Source organism: Marmota marmota, unplaced genomic scaffold, assembly GCF_001458135.2.
Source record: "Marmota marmota marmota unplaced genomic scaffold, marMar, whole genome shotgun sequence".
In the NCBI taxonomy this organism is placed as follows: Eukaryota; Metazoa; Chordata; class Mammalia; order Rodentia; family Sciuridae; genus Marmota; species Marmota marmota.
The window spans coordinates 28021946-28044244 of record NW_026000211.1 but is presented as its reverse complement, the minus strand read 5'-3'; the positions used below and the strand labels follow the sequence as shown (position 1 = coordinate 28044244).

The window sequence follows — 22299 nt, the reverse complement described above, 5'->3', positions numbered from 1 at the left end:
GAGCCTCTCAGTGCCATCGGGCTGTAGCTCATTAATTGAGGCTGTGCTTAGAATCTTGAGGCCCTGGATTCAATCCCCAGCACCCCTCCACCCATTCCCCCATGATATTGTCAACTTTTTCATTACTGTATTCTTCTTCTTGGGGGGAGTGAGTACCAGGAATTGAACTCAGGGGCCTTCTACGACTGAGCCACATCCCCAGCACTACTTTGTATTTTATTTAGAGCCAGGGTCTCATTAAGTAGGTTTAGCGCCTCACTGTTGCTGAGGCTGGCCCTGAACTCGCAACCTCCTGCCTCAGCCTCCAGAACTACTAGGATTACAGGCTTGTGCCACCGCCCCGGCTGGTGTTTTTATTTCTATGAGACCAGCTGGAGGGTCAAATTAAGACCAGGACATACTCGTAGCAGGCTTGTTTGAAAAGCCTTATCTCTATAGCGCCATCTTCCCATATGGCTAGAAAGTTCGAGAGTTCTAATCGCCGCTGTTTCGCTGGTCTGGGGTCACACGGTGGGGTAGATGAGGGAGTGATTGGTTTTGAAAAGCGGACCGATCATCATTTAGGTTGTGGGAACCAGGGACAAAGAATAAAATCTTCCAACCCATTGGTGCAGAAGATGCAGACAGCATGATGGATATCATAGCCAGAGGCTGAGTGGGTGGATCTGTACTGTACAATTAGGTGTCATCCTAGGAATTTAGGCTTCCCAAGGTCTCTCCGAAAGAAGTGACACTTAAGGTGGATTTTAGGGATCAAACTTGAGGACAAAATTTTCAAGGCTGCAGTATGAGAACTTGGGGAGTGCTGGGCACGGTGGTGCACTGTAATTCCAGAGGCTCTGGAGGCTCAGGCAGAAGGATTGCAATTTCAAAGCCTGCCTCAGCAATTTAGTGAGATCCTAAAACAACTGAGTGAGACCTTGTTTTGAAATAGAAAATAAAAAAGGGCTGCAGATTTGGCACAGTGGTCAAGGGCTCCTGGGTTCAATTCCTGTTACCAAGAAAGAAAAAAAAGAACTTGGTGGGGCGCGCGGTCTTCTTAATTTTTCCCCCCCTGTACTAGGGATTGAGCACAGGAGAGCTTCACTGCTGAACACATCCCCAGCCCTTCTCGGATTTTTATTTTGAGACAGAGTCTGGCTAAATAGCCCAGGTCATCCACGAACTTGTGATCCTCTTGCCTCAATCTCCTGAGTTGCTGGGAACTACAGATGCATGCCACCACACTCAACTAGGAGTATCTTAATTCTTGTAAACTGGTACATGAGCCTGGAGCAGTAATCCCAGTGGCTCAGGAGGCTGAAGCCAAGGTCCAGGCCAGCACCAGCAACTTAAAGAAAGGGAGGGAGGGAGGGAAGGAAGGAAAGAAAGAAAAGAAAAGAGAGAGAGAGGGGGGAGGGGGTCTGGAGGTAAGAAGAATAGTAGAATGAACTGTGTACATATATGACTATACAACCTGTGTGATTCTACACCATGGACAACCAGAAGTGTGAGAAATAATACTTCGTATAAGTGTGATGATGTGTCAAAATGCATTCTATAGTCATGTATAACTAATTAGAACGATTTTTTAAAGAGCATTAAAAAAGAAAGAAAATTAAAACATAGAGAGGAATTTATGGATTAATGTAGAGTTAAGCTATATACTATAGACTTAGAATGTGGCTCAGTGGTAGAGCACTTGCTTAGCCTGTGAGTGGTCCTGTGTTCAATCTCATATAACACACACACACACACACATTTTTAATTAAAAAATTTTTAAAAAAGGGCTGGGAATGTGGCTCCATGGTAAAGTGTCTGGGGGTTCCATCCCAGTACCAAAAAGTAAAATATATGTACCAGCAAGCTGCTTTTCCATGTGGCTACCCCTAGCTTAGGTCGAGCCAAAGGCTCCAGCCTATAACCCTCACTGGTTCTTACTAGCCTGTGGCCCCTCACTTAGATGCTCTGCTCCCAGTAGCAGCTTCATGATATCAAAGGGATAACTGGAGACTCTCAGATCCTCTTTTCCCTGTAGGAAAAAAAAAAAAAAAACTGGGTTCAAAGATAGAGACTCTTTGGTTTAAGTTAAGAAGGGACAGGCCATACATGGTGGCACATGCCTGTAATCCCAGCAGCTCAGGAGGCTGTGGCAGAAGGGTCACTAGTTCAAGGCCAGCCTCAGCAAGGAGGAACTAAGCAACTCAGTGAGACCCTGTCTCTAAACAAAATACAAAACAGGACTGGGGATTTGGCTCAGTGGATAAGTGCCCTGGGTTCAATGCACAGTACTGGAAAAAAAAAAAAAAAGCAGTGATGTTGGATTTTTTTACCCTTTTGTACTTGATTTTTTTTTTCTTTTTTATTCTAGGGATTGAACCCAGGGCACTTTATCATTGAGTTACATACATACCCCCACCCACCAGATCTTTTTAATTTTTAATTTTTTGGTACTAGGAATTGAACCCAAGGGCACTTATCCACTGAGCCACATCCCTAGTTCTTTTCAAAAAAATTTTAAGACAGGTTTCCCTAACTTTTTTAGGGTCTCCATAAGTTGCTGAGGCTGGCTTTCAACTTGCAATTCTCCTGCCTTAGCCTCTGAGCAGTTGAGATTACCAGCATGTGCCACTGCCCCTAGCCTCTTTTTTTATTTTTTGGTACTAGGGATTGAACCCAGGGGTGCTTTACCACTAAGCCACATTCCCTGCTCTTTTTTATTCTTTGAGATGGGGTTTTCTAGGTTGCTTAGAGCCTCGTTAAGTTGCTGAAGCTGCCTTCAAGCCTGTGGGCCTTCAGCCTCAGTCTCCCAAATTGCTGGGATTACAGGCATGTGTCCACCACGTCCAGCTGTACTTTAGTTTCTTAGTGTTGAGTATGATAAGAACTTTCCCAGGTCCCTCAGATAGGTTCTAGCCCAGAGACAAAGTATCTAATCCCCAGACTCCCACACTTGCAATTCTGTGGAGCCATGCATAGTTGGCTAGGGGTGGAAACAAGACAGTGATCGTCTCATGTGGCATTAAGAAGCGCCATCAGTAAAATGGTAATCTTTTTAAAATGAATGATATTTTCTCACCCCCAGGAACAGCCAAGCACTTTGGAGTCCTATTATCTTACTGACCAGAAGAACTGTTAAGCTTGGATTCATATTGTCTGCTCTTAACAGCTAGTTCTTGAATCAATCCTTGACCAGATACAAGTGGCAGTGGAACTCCTGGCTCCCGTCTTTTGTCACTGAGGCCAGTGGCCTCTTAGAACATCAAGACTACCCTTCAGTGACAAGGAGACCTTCAGAACAGGAAGGAGGGTGAGATTCAAGGGTGTATCTACTTCTCACTATAGAGTACCCACCAAGCTACCTCCCAAGAAAGTCCACCTGAGTCCATACTATCGGTAACAGTATGCTGGTGCTGGCAGCAGCCCTTGCAGATCTCCAGGCAGAAGCCAAGTGCTCCATCTGCCTGGAAGACCCGAAAGACCCAATCACCATCGAATGTGGGCACAACTTCTGTCACTCCTGCATCCAGCATTACTGGGCAGATCTGCAAGACAAGACGGTTTCCCTTGTCCTGTCTGTCATCATCATTGTGAAGAAGGGCACTGTAGGAGCAACACCCAGCTGGGAAGGATGATTGAAGTTGCCAAGCTCCTCCACCTCAATATGAGCAAGAAGAGGGAGGACGAGACAAGCTTATGCGAGAAGCACAATGAGGCCCTGACTCTTTTTTGTGAGGAGGACTTGGAGCTGTTGTGCGCCCTGTGTGCTCAGCCCCCTGACCACCAGGACCCCTACATGAGGCCCATCAAGGAGGCTGCCTCTCACCACAGAGAAACACTGAAAAGTTATATTGAACCCCTGAACAGGCAAGTGGTGGACATTGAAAAATTACTGATCACCTGGGACCAAAATCAATTAGAACTGAGAAAGAAGATGGAACACCAGAGACAGAAATTATCCTTTGAATCTAAGTATCTGAACCAATTTGTAGAACAGAAGCAACAAGCAGTTTCTGCCAAGGTTAGACAAAGAAGAGAGGGATATTGAAAAGAAATTCAACGCAAACATGAAAGCATTTTCAGACCACATTTACAAGATGAAAGATCTAATGATGGAGGTGACAGAAAAGAGATGATGTCGGAAGTGAAATTGCTGACGGATATTAAGAGCACCTTCCACAGGTGCGAAAGCCTCAGATCCCCAGCTCTCTTGTCCTCGAAGTTAAGGAAAGAAGAATTCATTCTTCCTTTGCAGTTTTCAGCTCTCAAGAAAATAAGACAGAAGTTTAGAGAAGAGGTTACCCTAGACCCTGAACAGCACATCCTTATCTGCTTGTCTCTGAGGATAAAAAGCTGTGACATTTGTGCAGAGAGAGGAACTTGTTCATCTGAATCCAGGGAGATTCATGGCTTATCCAGTGGTTCTGGGTTCGCAGATTCTGGCCGACATTACTGGGAAGTCCAAGAGGGTGACATGCCTGAATGGATTGTGGGGGTTTGTCAAGACTCCATTTCCAGGAATGAGAAATGGTCACTGTCGTGTCTGAGCAGATGCTGGACGATTCAGCTGTACAATGGTGTTTACGTGGCTCAGTGCACTGTCCCAGTCACTCTGTGGCTAATGGAAAAACCCAGATGGATTGGCATTTATCTGGACTATGAGTTCGGTGATATTTCCTTTTACAATTTGAACAACAGGTCTCACATCCAATCTTTCAGAGATACATTTTCTGAAGCATTAAAGCCTTATTGCAGTATTGGCTACGATTCAACACCTCTTACTATCTGTGAAGTATCAGATTTGGAAGGATGAAGATGCAGCATCGCTTCATCTTTCTGCCATTTATGGAGAAATAGCAGTGAATCTAGCACCAATTTTGTTTTCTTTTTTTATTTGAGGTGAGAGTCTCACTTATGTTGCCCAGGTTGGTCTCCAACTCTCCCTGTGTCCTGCCTCAGCCTCCTGAGTAGCTGGGATTACAGTTGCACACCACCATGCCTGGTCAGCATCAATTATTATTATTTTTGTACTGGGGATTGAACCCAGGGGTCTTAAATATTAACTGGTGGCCTTAAGTGATCCTCCCACTTCAGCCTCCCAAGTAGTTGGGACTACTAAAAATTGGGCATGTTCTACCACACTCAGCATTTTTTTTTTTTTTTTTTTGCTTCAAAGGAACAGAGGTTGTGGGAATGGACAGATGTGGGAATGACCTGGAAGTGTTTCTGGAATTTTAAGATGCGAGAATAAAAATTGTAATTTTGCAACTCAAGTAAATTTGGTATAAATGCATGTTTTTCACACCGATACATTTACATATTTCATCAGTTCCTTGGAAATTCCAGGTAACCGAGAAGACATCACTGTGGGAGACAATTCTCCTAGGGTCTCCTGTTCCTCATGTGTTAGGAGCAAGGCAACAATTGCTCCAGACCATTTTATTTATTTTATATTTCTAACAATTATTAAGCACCTATCATTTTTTAATTTTCCCATTAGTTATACATAACAGCAGAATGCATTTCAACTCATTGTACACAAATGGAGCACAACTTTTTCTGATGCAGAGTCACACCATTGGTGCAGTCATACATGTACATAGGGTAATGAGGTCTGTCTCATTCCACCATCCTTCTCACCCCACACCCCCTCCCCTCCCCTCACTCCCCTCTGCCCAATCCAAAATTCCTCCATTCTTCCCCTGCACATGGATCAGCAACTATATATCAGAGAAAACATTTGGCCTTTGGTTTTTGGGGATTGGCTTATTTTCCAGACCATTTTAAAGGATATTTTAAGAGGAACAGCCTTGGAAGGTAGAGATGTTACCACCATCCAGAGCAAAGGTCAGGTTTGTTTCACAGAACAATAAAGGTTGGGCTGATAAGAGTTCTTGTCTAGCATGCATGAGATCCTGGATTCCTGGGGCTGGGGATGTGGCTCAAGTGGTGGCGCGCTAGCCTGGCATGCGTACCTCCCAGGCTGGATCCTCAGCAACACATACAAAGATGTTGTGTCCGCCGAAAACTAAAAAATAAATATTAAAAAATTCTCTCTCTCTCTCTCTCTCTCTCTCTCTCTCACTCTTTCTCTCTCTCTCTCTCTAAGAAAAAAAAAAAGAGATTGAGAGAGAGAGAGAGAGATCCTGGATTCCATCCCAAGCCACACACACACAAATAAAACAGAATAATAAAGATGATGTCTCATTCCAATACAAGGTTCAGTCTATTAAGAATTTGAGTCAGGCACATGATGGCTCACACCTGTAATCCCAGTGACTTGGGAGGCTGAGGCTGGAAAATCTCAAGGTTGAGGCTAGCCTCAGCAATTTACTAAGGCCCTGTCTCAATAAGGACTGGAGATGTAGCTGAGTGGTAAAGCACCCTTGGGTTCAGTTTCCAGTACTACAAAAATAAATAAAAATATAAAGGATTTTAGTTGCTATTTGTCAAGCAGGACATCCTAAATTACACTTTTAACATACATGGCAAATAATTGTGAAGGGACACAGCCTTCTGTATCCATGGGTTCTACATTCACAGATTTAATCAACCCAGATAGAAAATATTCTTTTCAAAAGTTACATGGAAGTATATGTGTACTTTGTACTTAGCTCTACAATGGCTCCAGACTGTACTAAGCACTATATTGGGAATCTGCAGCCTGGGCAAAATAGTGAGACCCTGTCTCTTAAAAAAGACAAACAGCTGAGCACAGTGGCACATGCCTGTAATACCAGCGGCTTGGGAGGCTGAGGCAGGAGGATCATGAATTCAAAGCCAGCCTCAGCAACATTGAGGTGCTAAGCAACTCAGTGAGACCCTGTTTCTAAATACAAAATAGGGCTGAGGATATGGTTTAGGGGTTGAGTGCCCCTGAGTTCAATCTCTGGTACCCGCCCCCCAAAAAAAAGACAAACAGTTGGGTGTGGTGGTGCATGCTCATGATCCTAGTGGCTCAAGAGATTGAGGCAAGAGGATCTCAAATTCCAGGCCAGTCTCAGCAACTTGGTCAAACACTAAGCAACTTAGTGAAACCATGTCCAAAACAAAAAGGATTGGGGATATAGCTCAGTGGTTGAATCCCCAGTATCAAAACAAACAAAAAACCCATAGGGTGCTGTGGTGCTTGCCTGTAATTCTAGTTTATAATCCCAGCTATGCAGAAGGCTGAGGCAGAAGGATGGCAAATTCAATGACAGCCTGAGCAATGTCGTCTAGAATTTATCTCAGTGGCACAGCACCACTGGGTTCAGTTTCCAGCACTGAAAACAAAAACAAAATTCTAATCAGATAAAAAGCCAGCAAAATGAAATGTTTAGTCTTATCATAATATAAAACGTGATTTTAATGAGTGAGATCGTCTTTGATTGCTTTGAGGTTTTTGACATTGTATAGTTTTAGAAATTGGGTTATATAGGAAAAATAGATCAGGTGCTTTGGCACCTGCAGCTAATCCCAGGTACTCTGGAGGCTGAGGCAGGAGGCTTGAAAGTTCAAGACTGCCTGAGCAATTTACAAGCACCCTGTCTCAGAAAACAAATAATTAAAAGGACTGGGGACCTATTTCAGAGGTAGTACTTACATAGTGTGTGTGATACCCTCAATTCAATGCTCATTATTAGGGGGGGGAAAGCAACCCCACGATGTTTAGGGCAATGTGAATAAATAGTATTTTTAGGGAAGAAAGTCCTGTTTTATTTAAGTTGTTTATTTGTTTGAGTGCTATGGATTGTTGAACCCAAGGCTCCATGCATGCTAGGCAAGTGCTCCACCATAGAGTATATCCCCAGCCATATTGATTTGAATTTAAAAATAATTTTGATTAACTTTCAGTATGTCTTTATCTAGAAACTTAAGTACTAAATGTAATACCTAGAAAAAAATCTTACATTATTCTTTTTTTAAAAATATATTTTTAGATTGTAGATGGACACAATACCTTTACTTTGTTTATTAAATTTTTTTATGTGGTGCTAGGGATCGAACACAGTGCCTCACCTGTGCTAGGCAAGTGCTCTGTCACTGAACCACAACCCCAGCTCCCTACAATATTCTTTTTAATGTACTAAGTGTAATATGGAATAAGGCACAGAAAAGCAGTCACGAATTGGAAAACCTAAATAAAATTTGTGCTTAATAGCACAGATAGTTGTGTGGTGGCACACAACTGTAATCCCAGCAGTTTGGGAGGCTGAGACAGGAAGATCATGAGTTCAAAACCAGCCTCAGCAAAAGTAGAGGTGCTAAGCAAGTCAGTGAGACCCTGTCTCTAAATAAAATACAAACTAGGGTTGGGGATATGGCTCAGTGGTTGAGTACCCCTGAGTTCAATCCCCAGTTCAAAAAAAAATTACATAAATAAATAAATGAAGGGAAAATGAAAGAATTGGGAAGAGGAATGAGCTGCAGCTTGGGCAGAGTCAGGGAAGTGAAATTATACAAGTTTGGTCAATATAAAAGAAATTAGAGCCAGGTGCGGTGGAGTAATGACATAATGCCAGTGACTTGAGAGACTGAGGCAGGAGGACTGCAAGTTTGAGGTTAGCCTCAGTAATTTAGCCAGGCCCTAAGTAACTTAATGTGACCCTGTCTCAAAATGAAAAATTTAGAAAGAGGGGTGGGTAGCAAACCAAGCCATTGATGAAGGGGCACGCAAATTGTGCTTCACTTACAGTGTTTATCAGAGCATTTAATAAAATATAAGGCTGGTATTTATTTGAAGTTATACAGTGTGACTTTACATCTGTTGGAATAGAAAATAGATTCTGTTGAATATTATAGAGGCTGTACATGTTTTCTTTTGTGTTTGAATTCTTTGCAGTTTTTTTGGTTTTGTTTTATTTTGTTCCCACCCCACCTCCATACCCAGGATTGAACTTGGGCACTCAACCACTGAGCCACATTCCCAGCCTTAATTTGTATTTTTTTAGAGATAGGGTCTCACTGAATTGCTTAGCACCTTGCTGTTGCTGAGGCTGGCTTTGAACTTCTGATTCTCCTGCTTCAGCCTCCAGAGCCACTAGGATTGCAGGCATGTGCCACTGCACTCTGCGAATTCTTTGTGCTTTTTCACATTTAGTACAACAAAGTTGAAAGGGGGGCTGCTGGAGATATGGCTCAGTGTTTGAACACCCCTGGTTTAATCCCAGGTACCAAAAATACAAAAGAAAAGAAATATATTAGATCAGTCATTTCCACTAGCTAGCAATTACAGAAGTTAGGATTCTCTCCTTCTACAGAGTCCTGATGATTACATTTCAAAAGAATGGCTTTCAGGGTTTTGTAGTTGGTTGGTTGTTCTGCTGTACTGGGGATTGGAACCCAGGACCTCCTGCATGCTGGGCAAAAATTAGCACTATGCTGTATCCCCAGCCCTTTGTCTTTTTCTTTCTTTTAATTTTGAGACAGAGTCTCCCTAGATTGCCTAGATTAGCCATCAATTTGTCATCCTCCTGCCTCAGCTTTTGGAGTAGCTGGGATTAGAGGCATGCAGCACCATATGGGCCTGGCTTTCAAGTTCTTGAGAATGACACCTGTAGGTTGGAGTGTATGTCTACATATTCATCCCTAGGTATCCAGGAATTGGTTTGGGGGATGTGTGGACTTGTTCTAGGAACCCCCGAGGATACTGAAATGCATAATTGCGCATGTCCCCCATGAAGAATGAAGTGAACCAGCAAGGCACAGTGGCACCTATCCATAATCCCACAGACTGGGGAGGCTGAGGCAGGAGAGTCGCAAGTTTGATGGCAGACTTGGCAATTTAGTGAGACAGTGTTTCAAAATAAGAAGGGTTACAATGGAGCTCACTGGTAAAAGTGCTCCTGGGTTCCATCCCAGTACCAAAAAGAAAAAAAAAAAAAAAGGCAGGCCAGACCTAATGATGCCTGCCTGTAATCCCAGCAGGTAGTGAGACTGAAGAGGGAGGATCCCAAGTTCAAGGCCAGTCTCAGCCATTTGGGGAGATCCTGTCTCAAATACAAATAAAAATAAATAAATAGGGGCTTTGGCTGGGGCTCAGGGGTAGTGCAGAGCACTTACCTGGTATGTGTGAGGCACTGGGTTTGGCTCTCAGCACCACATATAAATAAATAAATTAAATAAAGTCTATCAACAATTAAAAAAATATATTTATAAATAAATAAATAAAGTGATGTAGTGAAAAAAATAATAAAATTGCATATAATCTATTTACATCCTTTGTGTACTTTAAATCATCTTTTGATGATTTATAATACCTGATACAGTATACACACTATATAAATAGTTGTACTGTATTGTAATGGGAATATTAACAAGGAAAAACTGGCCAGTGCAGACATAACTATCCTAGACCTTATTATGTAGTACTTGTCAGCAATGACATAACTTTTTTCCCCAAATATTTTCATGTGAGGTTGGCTAAACCTGTGAATTCAGAACCCCCAGAGGCTGAGTGATCGCATGTGTGTATGTATATACATATACATAATACACACACACACACACATAAATATACACAGTCCTCCTTCCCTTAGACTATTTTAAAGCTACTCATATCATTTGCAGATATCATATAATAATAATAATAATAAAATAATAATTATTATTATTTGGTACTGAAGATTGAACCCAGGGGTGCTTTACTACTGAGCTACAACCCTCAAGTGTTGTGTTACACTAGTAATTACTAGTAATTACTAGTAATGTCTGAGTGAGATATAGGTTTGAGAGTTGTTAGTGCATTGACAGTAGTGTATCTAGGGGAATATGTTCACTGTGAAAAAGACAACCAGAATATACCCTTTGCAGTAGTTCTCTGATAACAGATGCTTACCATCTATCTCCACTTATTTCTTCTTTTTCAGAAGGTATTAAAATTTATTAATTGGCTGGTGTGGTGGTGCATGCCTGTAATCCCAGTGATTCAGGAGGCTGAGGCAGGATGATTGCAGGTTCAAAGCCAACCTCAGCAACTTAGTGAAACTGTAAACAACCTAGTGAGATCCTGTCTCAAAAAATAAAAAGGGGGGCTGGGGTTGTGGCTCAATGACAGAGTGCTTGCCTGGCATGTGTGAGACACTGGGTTTGAGTCTCATCACTGCATGTAAATAAATGAATAAAATAAATGTTCATCCACATCTAAAAAATTTTTTTAAAAATATATAAATATATTTTTTAGTTGTAGTTGGACACAATACCTTTATTTATTTATTTATTTTTATGTGGTGCTCAGGATCGAACCCAGGGCCTCGCACATGCTAGGCAAGCACTCTACCACTGAACCACAACCCCAGCCCCCTAAAAAAAATATTTAAAAAATAAAATAAAAAGAGGCTGGNAAATGAAAAATAAATATTGAAATTCTCTCTCTCTCTAAAAAAAAAAAAAAGAGAGAGAGAGAGTCTCAGAGAGAGAGAAAAATTGCTTTGTGTGTCTGTGTGTGTGTATGTATGTTTTTTGAGATTGCTGTGTAGGGTGGTCTCAAAGTTTTGTGCTCAAGCCTGGTGCTGAGGTCATGCCTGTAATCCCAGTGATTCTGGAGGCTGAGGCAAGAGGATCATGAGTTCAAATCCAGTCTCAGCAATTTTTTTTTTAATTTTTGTAGTTGCAGATGGACAGAATGCCTTTGTTTATTTTTATATGGTGTTAAGGATTGAATCCAGTGCCTCACACACGCTAGGCAAATGCTCTGCCACTGAGATACAGCCTCAGCCCCCAGTCTCAGCAATTTAGCGAGGTCAGAAAGTACCTTGGTGAGACCTTGTCTCTAAATAAATATAAAAAAGGACTGAGGATGTGGTTCACTGGTTAAGCACCACTGGGTCCAAACCCTGGTAGCAAACAAAAACAAGACAAAAAATTGGTGTGCTCAATTGATCTTCATACCTCAGCCTCCAGAGTACCTGGGATTATAGGTGTGCACCACCATGCCTGTATTTTTTGGTACTAGGGATCGAACCTAGGGGTGCTTTACCACTGAGCCACATCCCCAGCCCTTTTTATCTTAAAATTTGAGACGGGGTCTCCCTGAATTTTTTTAGGATCTTGCTAAATTGATGTGGCTGGCCTAGAACTGACAAGTCTTCTGCTTTAGCCTCCTAGTCCCTGAGATAACAGGGCTGTGCCACAATGCCCAGGCCCCCTAGCTGTTTATAGTTCATTGAAACAAAAACAATTTCGTCCTTTTTTTTGGGGGGGTACCAGGAATTGGACCCAGGGGCATTTAACCACTGAGCCACATCCGCAGTCCTTTTTTTTTTTTAAGATAGAGTGAGAGAGGGAGGGAGAGAGAGAATTTTTTTAATATTTATTTTTCAGTTTTCGGCGGACACAACATCTTTGTATGTGGTGCTGAGGATCGAACCCGGGCCGCACGCATGCCAGGCGAGCGCACTACCGCTTGAGCCACATCCCCAGCCCCCCACAGTCCTTTTTTATATTTTATTTAGAGACAGGGTCTCACTGAATTTGAAAAACCAGCCTCTACCTCAGAGCAAAGCCTGTCCAAGGAAGGAACATGACCTTTGTCCTTGAAAAGACCCACAGAGCACTCCTAGGCACATTCCCACCCTGCTAAATGATTTATCTACAAATAACAGGAGAGATCTGCTGCCCAGGTGTCCCTGACTCAGTCAGGCTAGGTGGGGACCCATAGCAGCCCCCTAGCAGCCACCAATCAGCATGAGACAGGGAAATACCTGGGATGCCAGATGACCCTCCCAGTAGTTTATGGTGGTTGATAACGTGTTGGGAAACCGTGTAGTTCAGCTCGAACACCCCTCTTGGCTTAAACCAATCAGTTCAAATGAATCCCCCTCTTGTAGTAACCAATCACCCCTCCCCAGCTTGTTCCCGCCAGTGAATGTGCTAATCATGTTTTAGAGTTGTTATTTGATTTTCCCGCGGTGTGTGATGATTTGCTAAGAGATGCTATGATGTTTGTGGGGGTCCCTGCCTTCTCCAAAGAATGTATAAAACTGCTGCAAACCCTGGGCTCAGGGCCTCTCAACGTCACCAGTTGCTGTGTGTGCATGTGGAGGACCGAGCTAGCTCGCAATAAACACCTCTTTGCTGTTTACATGGATCTTGGTTTCTGGTGGTCTTTTGGGGGTCCCGAATTCGAGCATAACAAGTTGATTTGGGTCTGGCTAAATTGCTGAGACTGATTTTGAACTCAGGAACCCTGAGTCACTGGGATTAAAGGTGTAAGCCACCACACTGGGCTCACTTTCACTCTTAAGACTGGAAACCTCCCCCGGTTTTGCATTAAAACACCCTAAGGGAAAAATTCCTGTAGTTCTGGTCACTGATCTTTCTCTTTATCCACAGGGTGTGTGCTGAAACTAAAATATATTAGTTAATAGGTGGGAGGCTGCAAAATTGAGACAGAATTACCTATTCTCAGAGATGCAAATTAACTACAAAAAAAAAAAAAGAAGAAATTATATTGGTTGGGGCATGGTGGGGCATGACTGCAATCCTTGTGACTCTGGAGGCTAAGGCTGGAGGATCAGGAGTTAAAAGCCAGTCTCAGTAATTTAGCCAGCCCTTTGGAGTTTAGGGAGATCCTGTCTCAAAAAAAAGAGAAACCTTGGGATGTAAGTCTGTGGTAAAGCACTCCTGAGTTCAAAACCCAGGACCAAAAAGAAACTATCATAGATTTGGAGGTGTGGCTTGGTGGGAGAGCACTTATCTAGCATGTAAGATCTTGGTTTCTATTCCGAGTCCCCAGGGATTGGGGGAGGAAGCAAAAAAAAAAAAAAGGTAAATAACCACCAAATTTACCTTACTTCGTTATTAGCAGGAAGATCCCAAAACTCTTAGGTCAAGACTAAGTATACTTAGGCTGGGTGGTGGCAAGGCCCTGGATAGGATCCCTAATACTAACCCCCCTTCAAAAAAAAGACAAGGACACTTAAGTATTTGACAAGGGAAAACCTCCCCCAGCTTCTCTCCCCTGCCCCTCCCACTGCCTGGGTCTATCCTGGGTGGACTCCTCCTCACAGCTCCTTGTGTATAAATGGGTGTTTCAGATCCAGCGGACAGCTTCTTACAGGTCCACAGGACCGGGAAACAGTCCTTCTGGGGCCTTCGACTCCAGGTAAGCAGAGAGCTGGGACAATATGGGTGCTGGAGGCTGGAGCATAGTAAGAAAGACCCACGATCCCCCGCTCTGTGCCAGGAGGGAGACTCACCTCTCCAGGGAATCAACTGTATCAAGCTCTTTATTTTTTGGTGCTGGGAACTGAATCCAGGCCCTCCTGCAGGGTAGGCCAGTGCTCTACCTCTGAGCCACACGGCCAGACCTAGCCGGGGCTACTCAAAATACTGTGCCCTCTGTTAAGGTTCAAGTTACCTAGATAGATGCTTGCCACTGATAAGTTAACCCACGGTCTACTCTGTTGGATGAAGACAGAAGAGGAGACGACTGATGTCTGTGTGAAAATACCCCCAGAGGGGCTGGTCTGAAGGCATGTGGAATCCTCTTCCAGTATGTGCCAGGGAAGGGGTGGTTTGTATTTAGAGGTAGGGTAAATGGAGGGATTGGAACCATTCGGGACCCTCATATTGTTACGGATCTGGGGGACTGTGGGTTGAGCCAGGGAAGCCACCGGAGCCATTGGGTGCCCATCCCTGTAAACTTCACCAGAAAGAATTCAAGGGACACAGCAAAAAGTAAGCCAAAGTTTAATAGAGAGTGAAAGGAGAGAGTTCTGTACAGCATACGGACTGCACGGAGAGGAGACTGCACGGAGAGGAGCGGGCGGTGCTCTCAGGGCTGGAGTCTTTAAGGAAACTGAGTCCTTTGTAATTGCCTTGGTTTCTCCGTCTCCTTTGTTGGTTTTTACCCTTTGGATAGCCCTCAGAAACTTCCTATGTGAAAGCCTGGATATTCTGTTTCCCAGGTGGTGGTGACATAGTTGCAAGAGATGATGTTGGCATTTATCTGAACCCCAGTGCCCCTTGACAGGTTATCATTAGCTGTAGCTGGTGGGTATTGATGTACCAGACCCTACTTTTCGGATACCTTCTTAAAGTCCTTGGGATTTTAAGTAATAATTCCCTCATGAGATTAAGGTTCTCTGTAGCTGAGGAAGGTTAGGCATTCCAGATCTCACTTCCCAAAGCTGTTTAGATAAGGTTCCCCACAGTTTCAGTTTTATGGCCCCTAGATTCTTCTTGGTGCGCTCACCTGTTCATAACGATATCTAACCTACCTCACAATAAACCTGGTGCTTAGACTCTTTAGGGTTTTTTTGTTTGTTTGGTACCTAGGATTGAACCCAGGTGCGCTTAAAACCACTGAGCCACATCTCTACCCTTTTTATTTATTTATTTATTTATTTATTTATTTATTTTGAGACAGGGCCTTGCTAAATTACTGAGGCTGGCTTTGAACTTGTGATCCTCCTACCTGGGCCTGTTGAACCCTTGGGATTACAGTCCTCTGCCACCACAACTGGCAAATTTAACTACATTTTACAAAGTGAACATGTCTGATACTGAGACTAGAAATTGGATTAGGAGCCAGACATGGCACATGTCTGTAATCCAAGTGACTGAGGCAGGATCACAAGGTCAAGGCCAGTCTCAGCAATTTAGGGAGACCCTAAGTAATTTAGGAAGACCCTGTCTCGAAATAAAAAAGGCTGAGAATGTGGCTCAATCAGCCCTGCACGGTGGTGCATGGCCGTAATTCCAGCAGCTCAGGAGACCGAAGTGGGAGGATTGCAAGTTCAAGGCTAGCCTCAGCAACTTATCAAGGCCCTAAGCAATTTAGTGAGACCCTGTGTCAAAATAAAATGTAAAAAAGGCTAAGGATGTAGCCTAGTGGTTAAAAAAAAAAAAAAAAAAGAAAGAAAGGGGGAAAAAAAGCAGCAACCTATGTGCCACTTTTTTTCCTTTTTTCCTTGTGCTGGGGATCAAACCCAGGACCAGAGACCAGCTAAGCAAACACCCTGCCATGGAGCTACAACCCCAGCCTTGCCTGCCTTTTGCATACCACAGTGTATTGTGTGCATCTTTCTATATCAGTATGATTGTCACTATCTTTTCTTAAAATTTTGCTTGCTATTGTCTTGTATAGAATGTGTATTCTGTGAATAGAATGAAGTTTATTTAGCCAATGCTGACAAAAGACCTTGTTTTTTTTTTTTTTAATTGCACAATTTTTTTTTCTTTATTTTTCTCAAACCAACGCCTGATACAAAGGCTGGCTGCTGAAGAATGGAAACCCGTTTCTTCTTTGTGCCTCCAACTAAGCATTGAACTTATCTGACAAGGCGAATAAGGTCTCTTTGATAATTAATGGTACACACATGAAAAATCCTTTATGATGCATAAGGGTACACAGGGTACAAAAATACTTGGTTGATTTTAAGGTTTGGAAAGAACAAGGAGCAGTGGTGGGGGCAGGGCGCCCTGTGGAGAGGTCAGCAAGATGGGCAGAGGAGAGGGCTTTCTTATAATTATGGGTCCATATGAGAAGGAAGCAGAGGACCGATTGGACAAGACAAGGCAAATGTCCTGTGGTAGTTGCTGAGCCTGGAAGGGTGTGAGGTGCACGGGTCCTCCGGTGGAGAAGTGGCCACAGGGCTCAGGCCTCTCTGAAGCCTGGTGGGTGTAGGGGCCTGGTGTGGAGAGGGACCTGGCACCATAAGCTCCACCTGTTGCTATGGAGACCGTGAGAACAAACTGTAGACTCACATATACACAAGTTTAAGTGTCTTAATTCATGCCAGAAAACATGCAAAATTAAATGCCTCATTTTCTTGAGGGGGGGGGGTTAGAAGCATGTTGGAGTGGGAGGTCAGGTCAGATCTTGCTGGATGTCCCAGCAAGAAGGCCCTCAAATCCTCCAGGGAGGCCTTAGAGAAGGGTTTGGGGTGGAACAAGCCTGAGGAAGAGGGAAAGGCACAGGAAGCAGTTCACTGAGTCAGGCTTAAGATTCACAGTCTCCAGAGAAGCGGCGCAGGCTGCACGCAGGGGGCGGGGGAAGCTCAGGGCCCTATTCTGGCCCCACCACCTAGTACCACCTAGTTCCAGAACCAACTTCCTGACGACCACAACTGAAGAATCAACAGAACTGGCATACTTCCATCCTTGCTGGGTGCCATCAGAGGAGGGATACCAGCGCACCTCCTCCTCCAGGGTTGTGCCAGAACCGGTGCCGGTGCCGTGGTTGTTCATGGTGAAGGGGAAGGGCGCCGCCCACCTCGGCCAGGATGTTTTGTTTTTTTTTGTAGTGGTGCTGGGGATTGAACCCATGGCCCTGTGCCCAAGTGAGGCGAGCCCTCTACCAACTGAGCCATATCCCCAGCCCCTAGACATTGCTTATGTTTCTTTTTGGTAATGGGAATTGAACTCAAGGGGTGATCTACCACTGAGCTACATTCTTTCTCATTTTTGAGACTCACTAAATTCGTGAGGCTTGTCTCAAATTTGCAATTTTCCTTCCTTGGCCTTCAGAGTTGTGGGGATTACAGAAGTGTGCCATCTTGCCTAAAATACTGAAAATAAGTTTTCCCAGGATTTATTTGTATTTGTGCGTTTTCTATTTATTTATTTATTTATCTATTTATCTATCTATCTATCTATCTATTTATTTATTTATTTATTGGTACTGGGGATTGAACTCAGGGGCACTCTACCACTGAGCCACATCCCCAGCCCTGTTTTGTATTCTATTCAGAGACAGGGTCTCACTGAGTTGCTTAGTGCCTTGATTTTGCAGAGGCTGGCTTTGAACTCTCATCCTCCTCCTGCCTCAGCCTCTGGAATTTCAAGAATGCACCACTGTGCCTGGCAATTTGTATGTTTTAAATACTATCCACCTTCTGGGTTTCACTTCACAAGTAAATAAGTCTTCTGTTGAATACATTCAACTATAGAGAAGCAAAGATGAAAAACGTAAACAAACTGTAGTAGATGTGAATTTGGAGCCATCAGACAAGCTTATTTTAAAATCCAAAATTGTTGGGTGGGATAGTGCATGCCTGTGATCCTAGCGGCTCGGAAGTCTGAGGCAGGAGGATCATGGGTTCAAAGCCAGCCTCAGCAATTTAGTGAAACCATAAGCAACTCAGTGAGACCCTGTCTATAAATAAAATATAAAAAAGGGCTGGGGATGTGACTTAATGGTGAAGTGCCCCTCAGCTCAATCTCCAGTACAAAAAAAAAAAACAAAAAAACCCAAACTGATATAGAGGGTTGAACTCAGGGCACTTTACCACCAAACTACACCCCCAGCTCTTAATATTTATTTATTTTATTTTTTAATTTTTTTGTTTTAATTAGTTACACATGACAGTACAATGACCTTGGCATAGCATACATTTGAATCAGATGGGATATAATTTCTCATTTTTCTGAGTGTACAGGTTGCAGAATCACATTGGTCATGCAGTCACACATATACATACAGTAGTAATAATGTCTGTTTCATTCTACTATCCTTCTTATCTCCCCAGCCCCTCCCCTCCCCTCCCATCACTTCTCTCTACGCAATCTAAGGTGACACAATTGGTTTTTTTTTTCTCTCACATCATCATACATGTATTTTGTGTAATGATGAGGGTTCCCTTCCATCTTCCATGCAATTCCATTTCTCCCTCTCTTTCCCTCTCACTTCTCTTCCCTATCTAGAGGTTATCTTCTGCTCATGCTCTTCCTCCCTACCCTGTTCTGAGTCACCCCCCTTACATTAGAGAAGACATTCAGCATTTGTTTTTTGGGGATTGGCTAACTTCACTTAGCATAATCTTCTCTAATGCCATCCATTCCCCTGCAAATGCCATGATCTTGTTATTTTTTAGTGCTGAGTAATATTCCATTGTGTATTAATGCCACATTATTTTTATCCATTCTTCCATTGAAGGGCATCTAGGTTGGTTCCACAGTCTAGCTATTGTGAATTGTGCTGCTATGAACATTGATGTGGCTGTGTCCCTGTAGTATACTGTTTTAAGGTCTTTGGGGTATATTCCAAAAAGAGGAATAGCTGGGTCAAATGGTGGTTCCATTCCCAGCTTTCCAAGCAATCTCCATACTGCTTTCCAAATTGGCTGCACCAATTTGCAGTCCCACCAGCAATATATGAGTGTACCTTTTTCCCCACATCATCCTCGCCAGCACTTGTTGTTGTTTGACTTCATAATGGCTGCCATTCTGACTGGAGTGAGATGAAATCTTAGAGTAGTTTTAATTTGCATTTCTCTGATTGCTAGAGATGATGAGCATTTTTTCATGTATTTGTTGATTGATTGTATATCCTCTTCTGAGAAGTGTCTGTTCAAGTCCTTGGCCCATTTGTTGATTGGGTTATTTGTTTTTTTGGTGTTTAACTTTTTGAGTTCTTTATATACCCTAGAGATTAGAGCTCTATCTGTGTGAGGGGCAAAAATTTGTTCCCAGGATGTAGGCTCCCTATTCACCTCACATTATTTCTCTTGCTGAGAAAAAACTTTTTAGTTTGAATTCGCCCCATTTGTTGATTCTTGATTTTAATTCCTGTGCTATAGGTGTCTTATTAAGGAACTTGGGGCCTAACCCCACATGATGGAAATTAGGGCCAACTTTTTCTTCTATTAGGCGCAGAGTCTCTGGTTTGATTCCTAGATCCTTGATCCATTTTGAGTTAACTTTTGTGCATGGTGAGAGAAAGGGATTCAATTTCATTTTGTTGCATATGGATTTCCAGTTCTCCCAGCACCATTTGTTGAAGATGCTAACTTTTCTCCACTGCATGCTTTTAGCACCTTTGTCTAATATAAGGTAGTTGTAATTTTGTGGGTTGGTCTCTGTGTCCTCTACCATTGGTCTACCAGCCTGTTTTGGTGCCAGTACCATGCTGTTTTTGTTACTATTGCTCTGTAGTATAGTTTAAGATCTGGTATAGTGATACCACCCGTTTCACTCTTCCTGCTTAGAATTGCTTTAGCTATTCTGGGTCTCTTATTTTTCCAGATGAATTTCATAATTGCTTTTTCTATTTCTGTGAGGAATGCCATTGGGATTTTGATTGGAATCGCATTGAATCTGTAAAGTGCTTTTGGTAATATGGCCATTTTTATTTATTCATTTATTTATTTATTTATTATTTATTTATTTATTTTAGTTGAGACAGGGTCTTGCTAAGTTGTTGAGGTTCTCCCTGAATTGCTAAGGATGGCCTTGTATTTGTTTTCCTCCTCCCACAGCCTCCCAAGTAGCTGGGATTTCAGGCATGTACTACTATAGCCCTCTGTATTTTTGGAAGGCAAAAGTGAGATCCTTATTTACCTGATTTCCAGAGTGTGGGCTACTATGGGTATATAGTTCTATGATAGAGTACCAGCTTACAAAGTGTGAAGCAGGAGGCCTTAGGTTCAGTTCCCAGAATCCTTCCCCCTGCAAAAAAAACCCCCACAAGTTTGGGGTATAAAGTTCTCCAGGTTACAGAGCGAGGTACCCCAGCCTGCATTCTAGCTCAAGTGTGGTCCGTCTGGGGCCTGTGTCCTTTCCACAGCTCCAGCTGGGGTGACTGGTAGTACAGGTGCCACGGAGATTGGTGCCAAGTGGGCATAAAAATAGGAATGGAGATGAAGAACTAGGGATTTGTGAGGACCATCTGTGTTCTGCCAGAACATGGTAGTGGGTGAAACCACCCAAGGAAACAAACAAGTTGCTGTTGTTCTTTTTGGCTTAAGTGAAATTTCTTCTCCTGTACAGCAACTCTGAGCTGACAAAGGCTGGAAGGGCAGCTGTGATTGGCTGCAGGCCGCTGGAAGAGACTTCCTGTGGCATCTGGAGTTCAAGGGCCTGCTGGGACTTCAGGGGCTGTGAGAACCAGGGGGCTCAAGTGAGACCATCTGGCTGGAGTACACCCACAAAGCCAATCCTAAAGAAAGCCCACCTCAGTGCAGACTTTGAGCCAGTCCAATGGAGAGGTCAGCAGTCCTCACGAGACTTCAGGAAGAAGTCAAGTGCCCCATCTGCCTGGATAACCTGAAGGACCCGATCACCATCGACTGTGGGCACAACTTCTGTCGCTCCTGCATCCAGCAGTCCCAGGCAGATCTGCAAGACGGTTACCGTTGTCCTGTCTGTCGCCATCAGTGTGATGAAGGGCACTATAAGATCAACACCCAGCTGGGAAGGATGATTGAAACTGCCAAGCTCCTCCACCTCAGCAGGAGGAAGAGGAAGAGGCAGAGCAAGATGAGCCTGTGTGAGAAACACGAAGAGGTCCTGAGCCTTTTTTGTGAGGAGGACCTGGAGCTGTTGTGTTCCCTCTGCGCTGGGCCCCCAGACCACCAGGGCCACTACCTGAGGCCCATCAAGGAGGCTGCCTCTTATCACAGGGGAATGCTTGAAAATTACATTGAGCCCCTGAAGAGGCAAGTGGCAGATGTTCAACAATTAATAAGCATTCAAGGCAATAAATGCCTTGAGCTGAGGGAGCAGGTGGAACATCAGAAACAGAGATTATCCTTTGAATTTGAACAACTGAACCAATTTTTAGAGCAAGGAAAACAGGCAGCTCTAGCAAGGTTAGTTGAAGAAGAGAAGGACACTGAACGGAAACTCAGTGAAAACATCACAGCATTTTCAAACTATGCTTCCACACTCAAAGGTTTACTAAGCAGGGTCACAGAGCACAATGTGTTGTCTGAGGTGGAACTGCTGTCACAGATGAAGCATTTCTACCAGAAGTCCGACAATGAGGTCAGCCCACCAATCTTTTCAATTCATTTAAGGAGGGAAGCTTACAATTTTCCTCCCCAGTATTCTGCTCTGCAGAAAATAATTAGAGAGTTCAAAGCAGATATATTTCTAGACTCTGCAACAGCCCACCGTAACCTGATTGTCTCTGGGGATAAAAAATGTGTCCGACACACAAAGAGAAAACAAAACGTCCCTGATCTTCCATCTAGGTTTACAGTCAACCCGGTTGTCCTGGGTTTTCCAGCTTTCTATTCTGGGAGGTATTTCTGGGAGGTGGAAGTGGAAGACAGATCTGAGTGGGCTATTGGCGTCTGCAAAGCCTCTCTGTCCACCAAGGCAAGGCGACCATCAGTCCAGCAGGGATGCTGGAAGCTTCAGCAACTGAAAGATGGCTATGAAGCTCCAGGAGCTGTTCCAGACCCTCTGCTGTTAGATGTGAGAGCCAGATGCATTGGCATTTTCCTGGACTATGAGCTGGGTGAGATCTCCTTCTACAATATGCCTGAGAAATCTCTCATCTGTACTTTCACAGACACTTTTACTGAACCTCTGCGTCCTTATTTCTTTATAGGACCTGGTTCAAAACCTCTCAGAATCTGTTAAGGGAAAAAATTGTGAATGAAAAAGCCC

General features: G+C 43.5%; 2 protein-coding genes across 2 annotated transcripts; both read left to right on the top strand.

Moving 5' to 3' along the window:
• The first annotated feature begins 3070 nt into the window (after nt 1–3070).
• On the top strand, nt 3071–4922 carry LOC125612850 (tripartite motif-containing protein 75-like). Its single transcript, XM_048791769.1, has 2 exons — nt 3071–3600; nt 4032–4922. The coding sequence occupies exons 1-2, from the start codon at nt 3384–3386 to the stop codon at nt 4790–4792; spliced, it is 978 nt and encodes a 325-aa protein (XP_048647726.1). The 5' UTR covers nt 3071–3383; the 3' UTR covers nt 4793–4922.
• A 15961-nt stretch (nt 4923–20883) lies between these two features.
• Nucleotides 20884–22272, top strand: LOC107142566 (tripartite motif-containing protein 75-like). Its single transcript, XM_015486014.1, has one exon. It carries the CDS (start codon nt 20884–20886, stop codon nt 22270–22272), a length of 1389 nt encoding a protein of 462 aa, XP_015341500.1.
• Nucleotides 22273–22299: the final 27 nt, after the last annotated feature.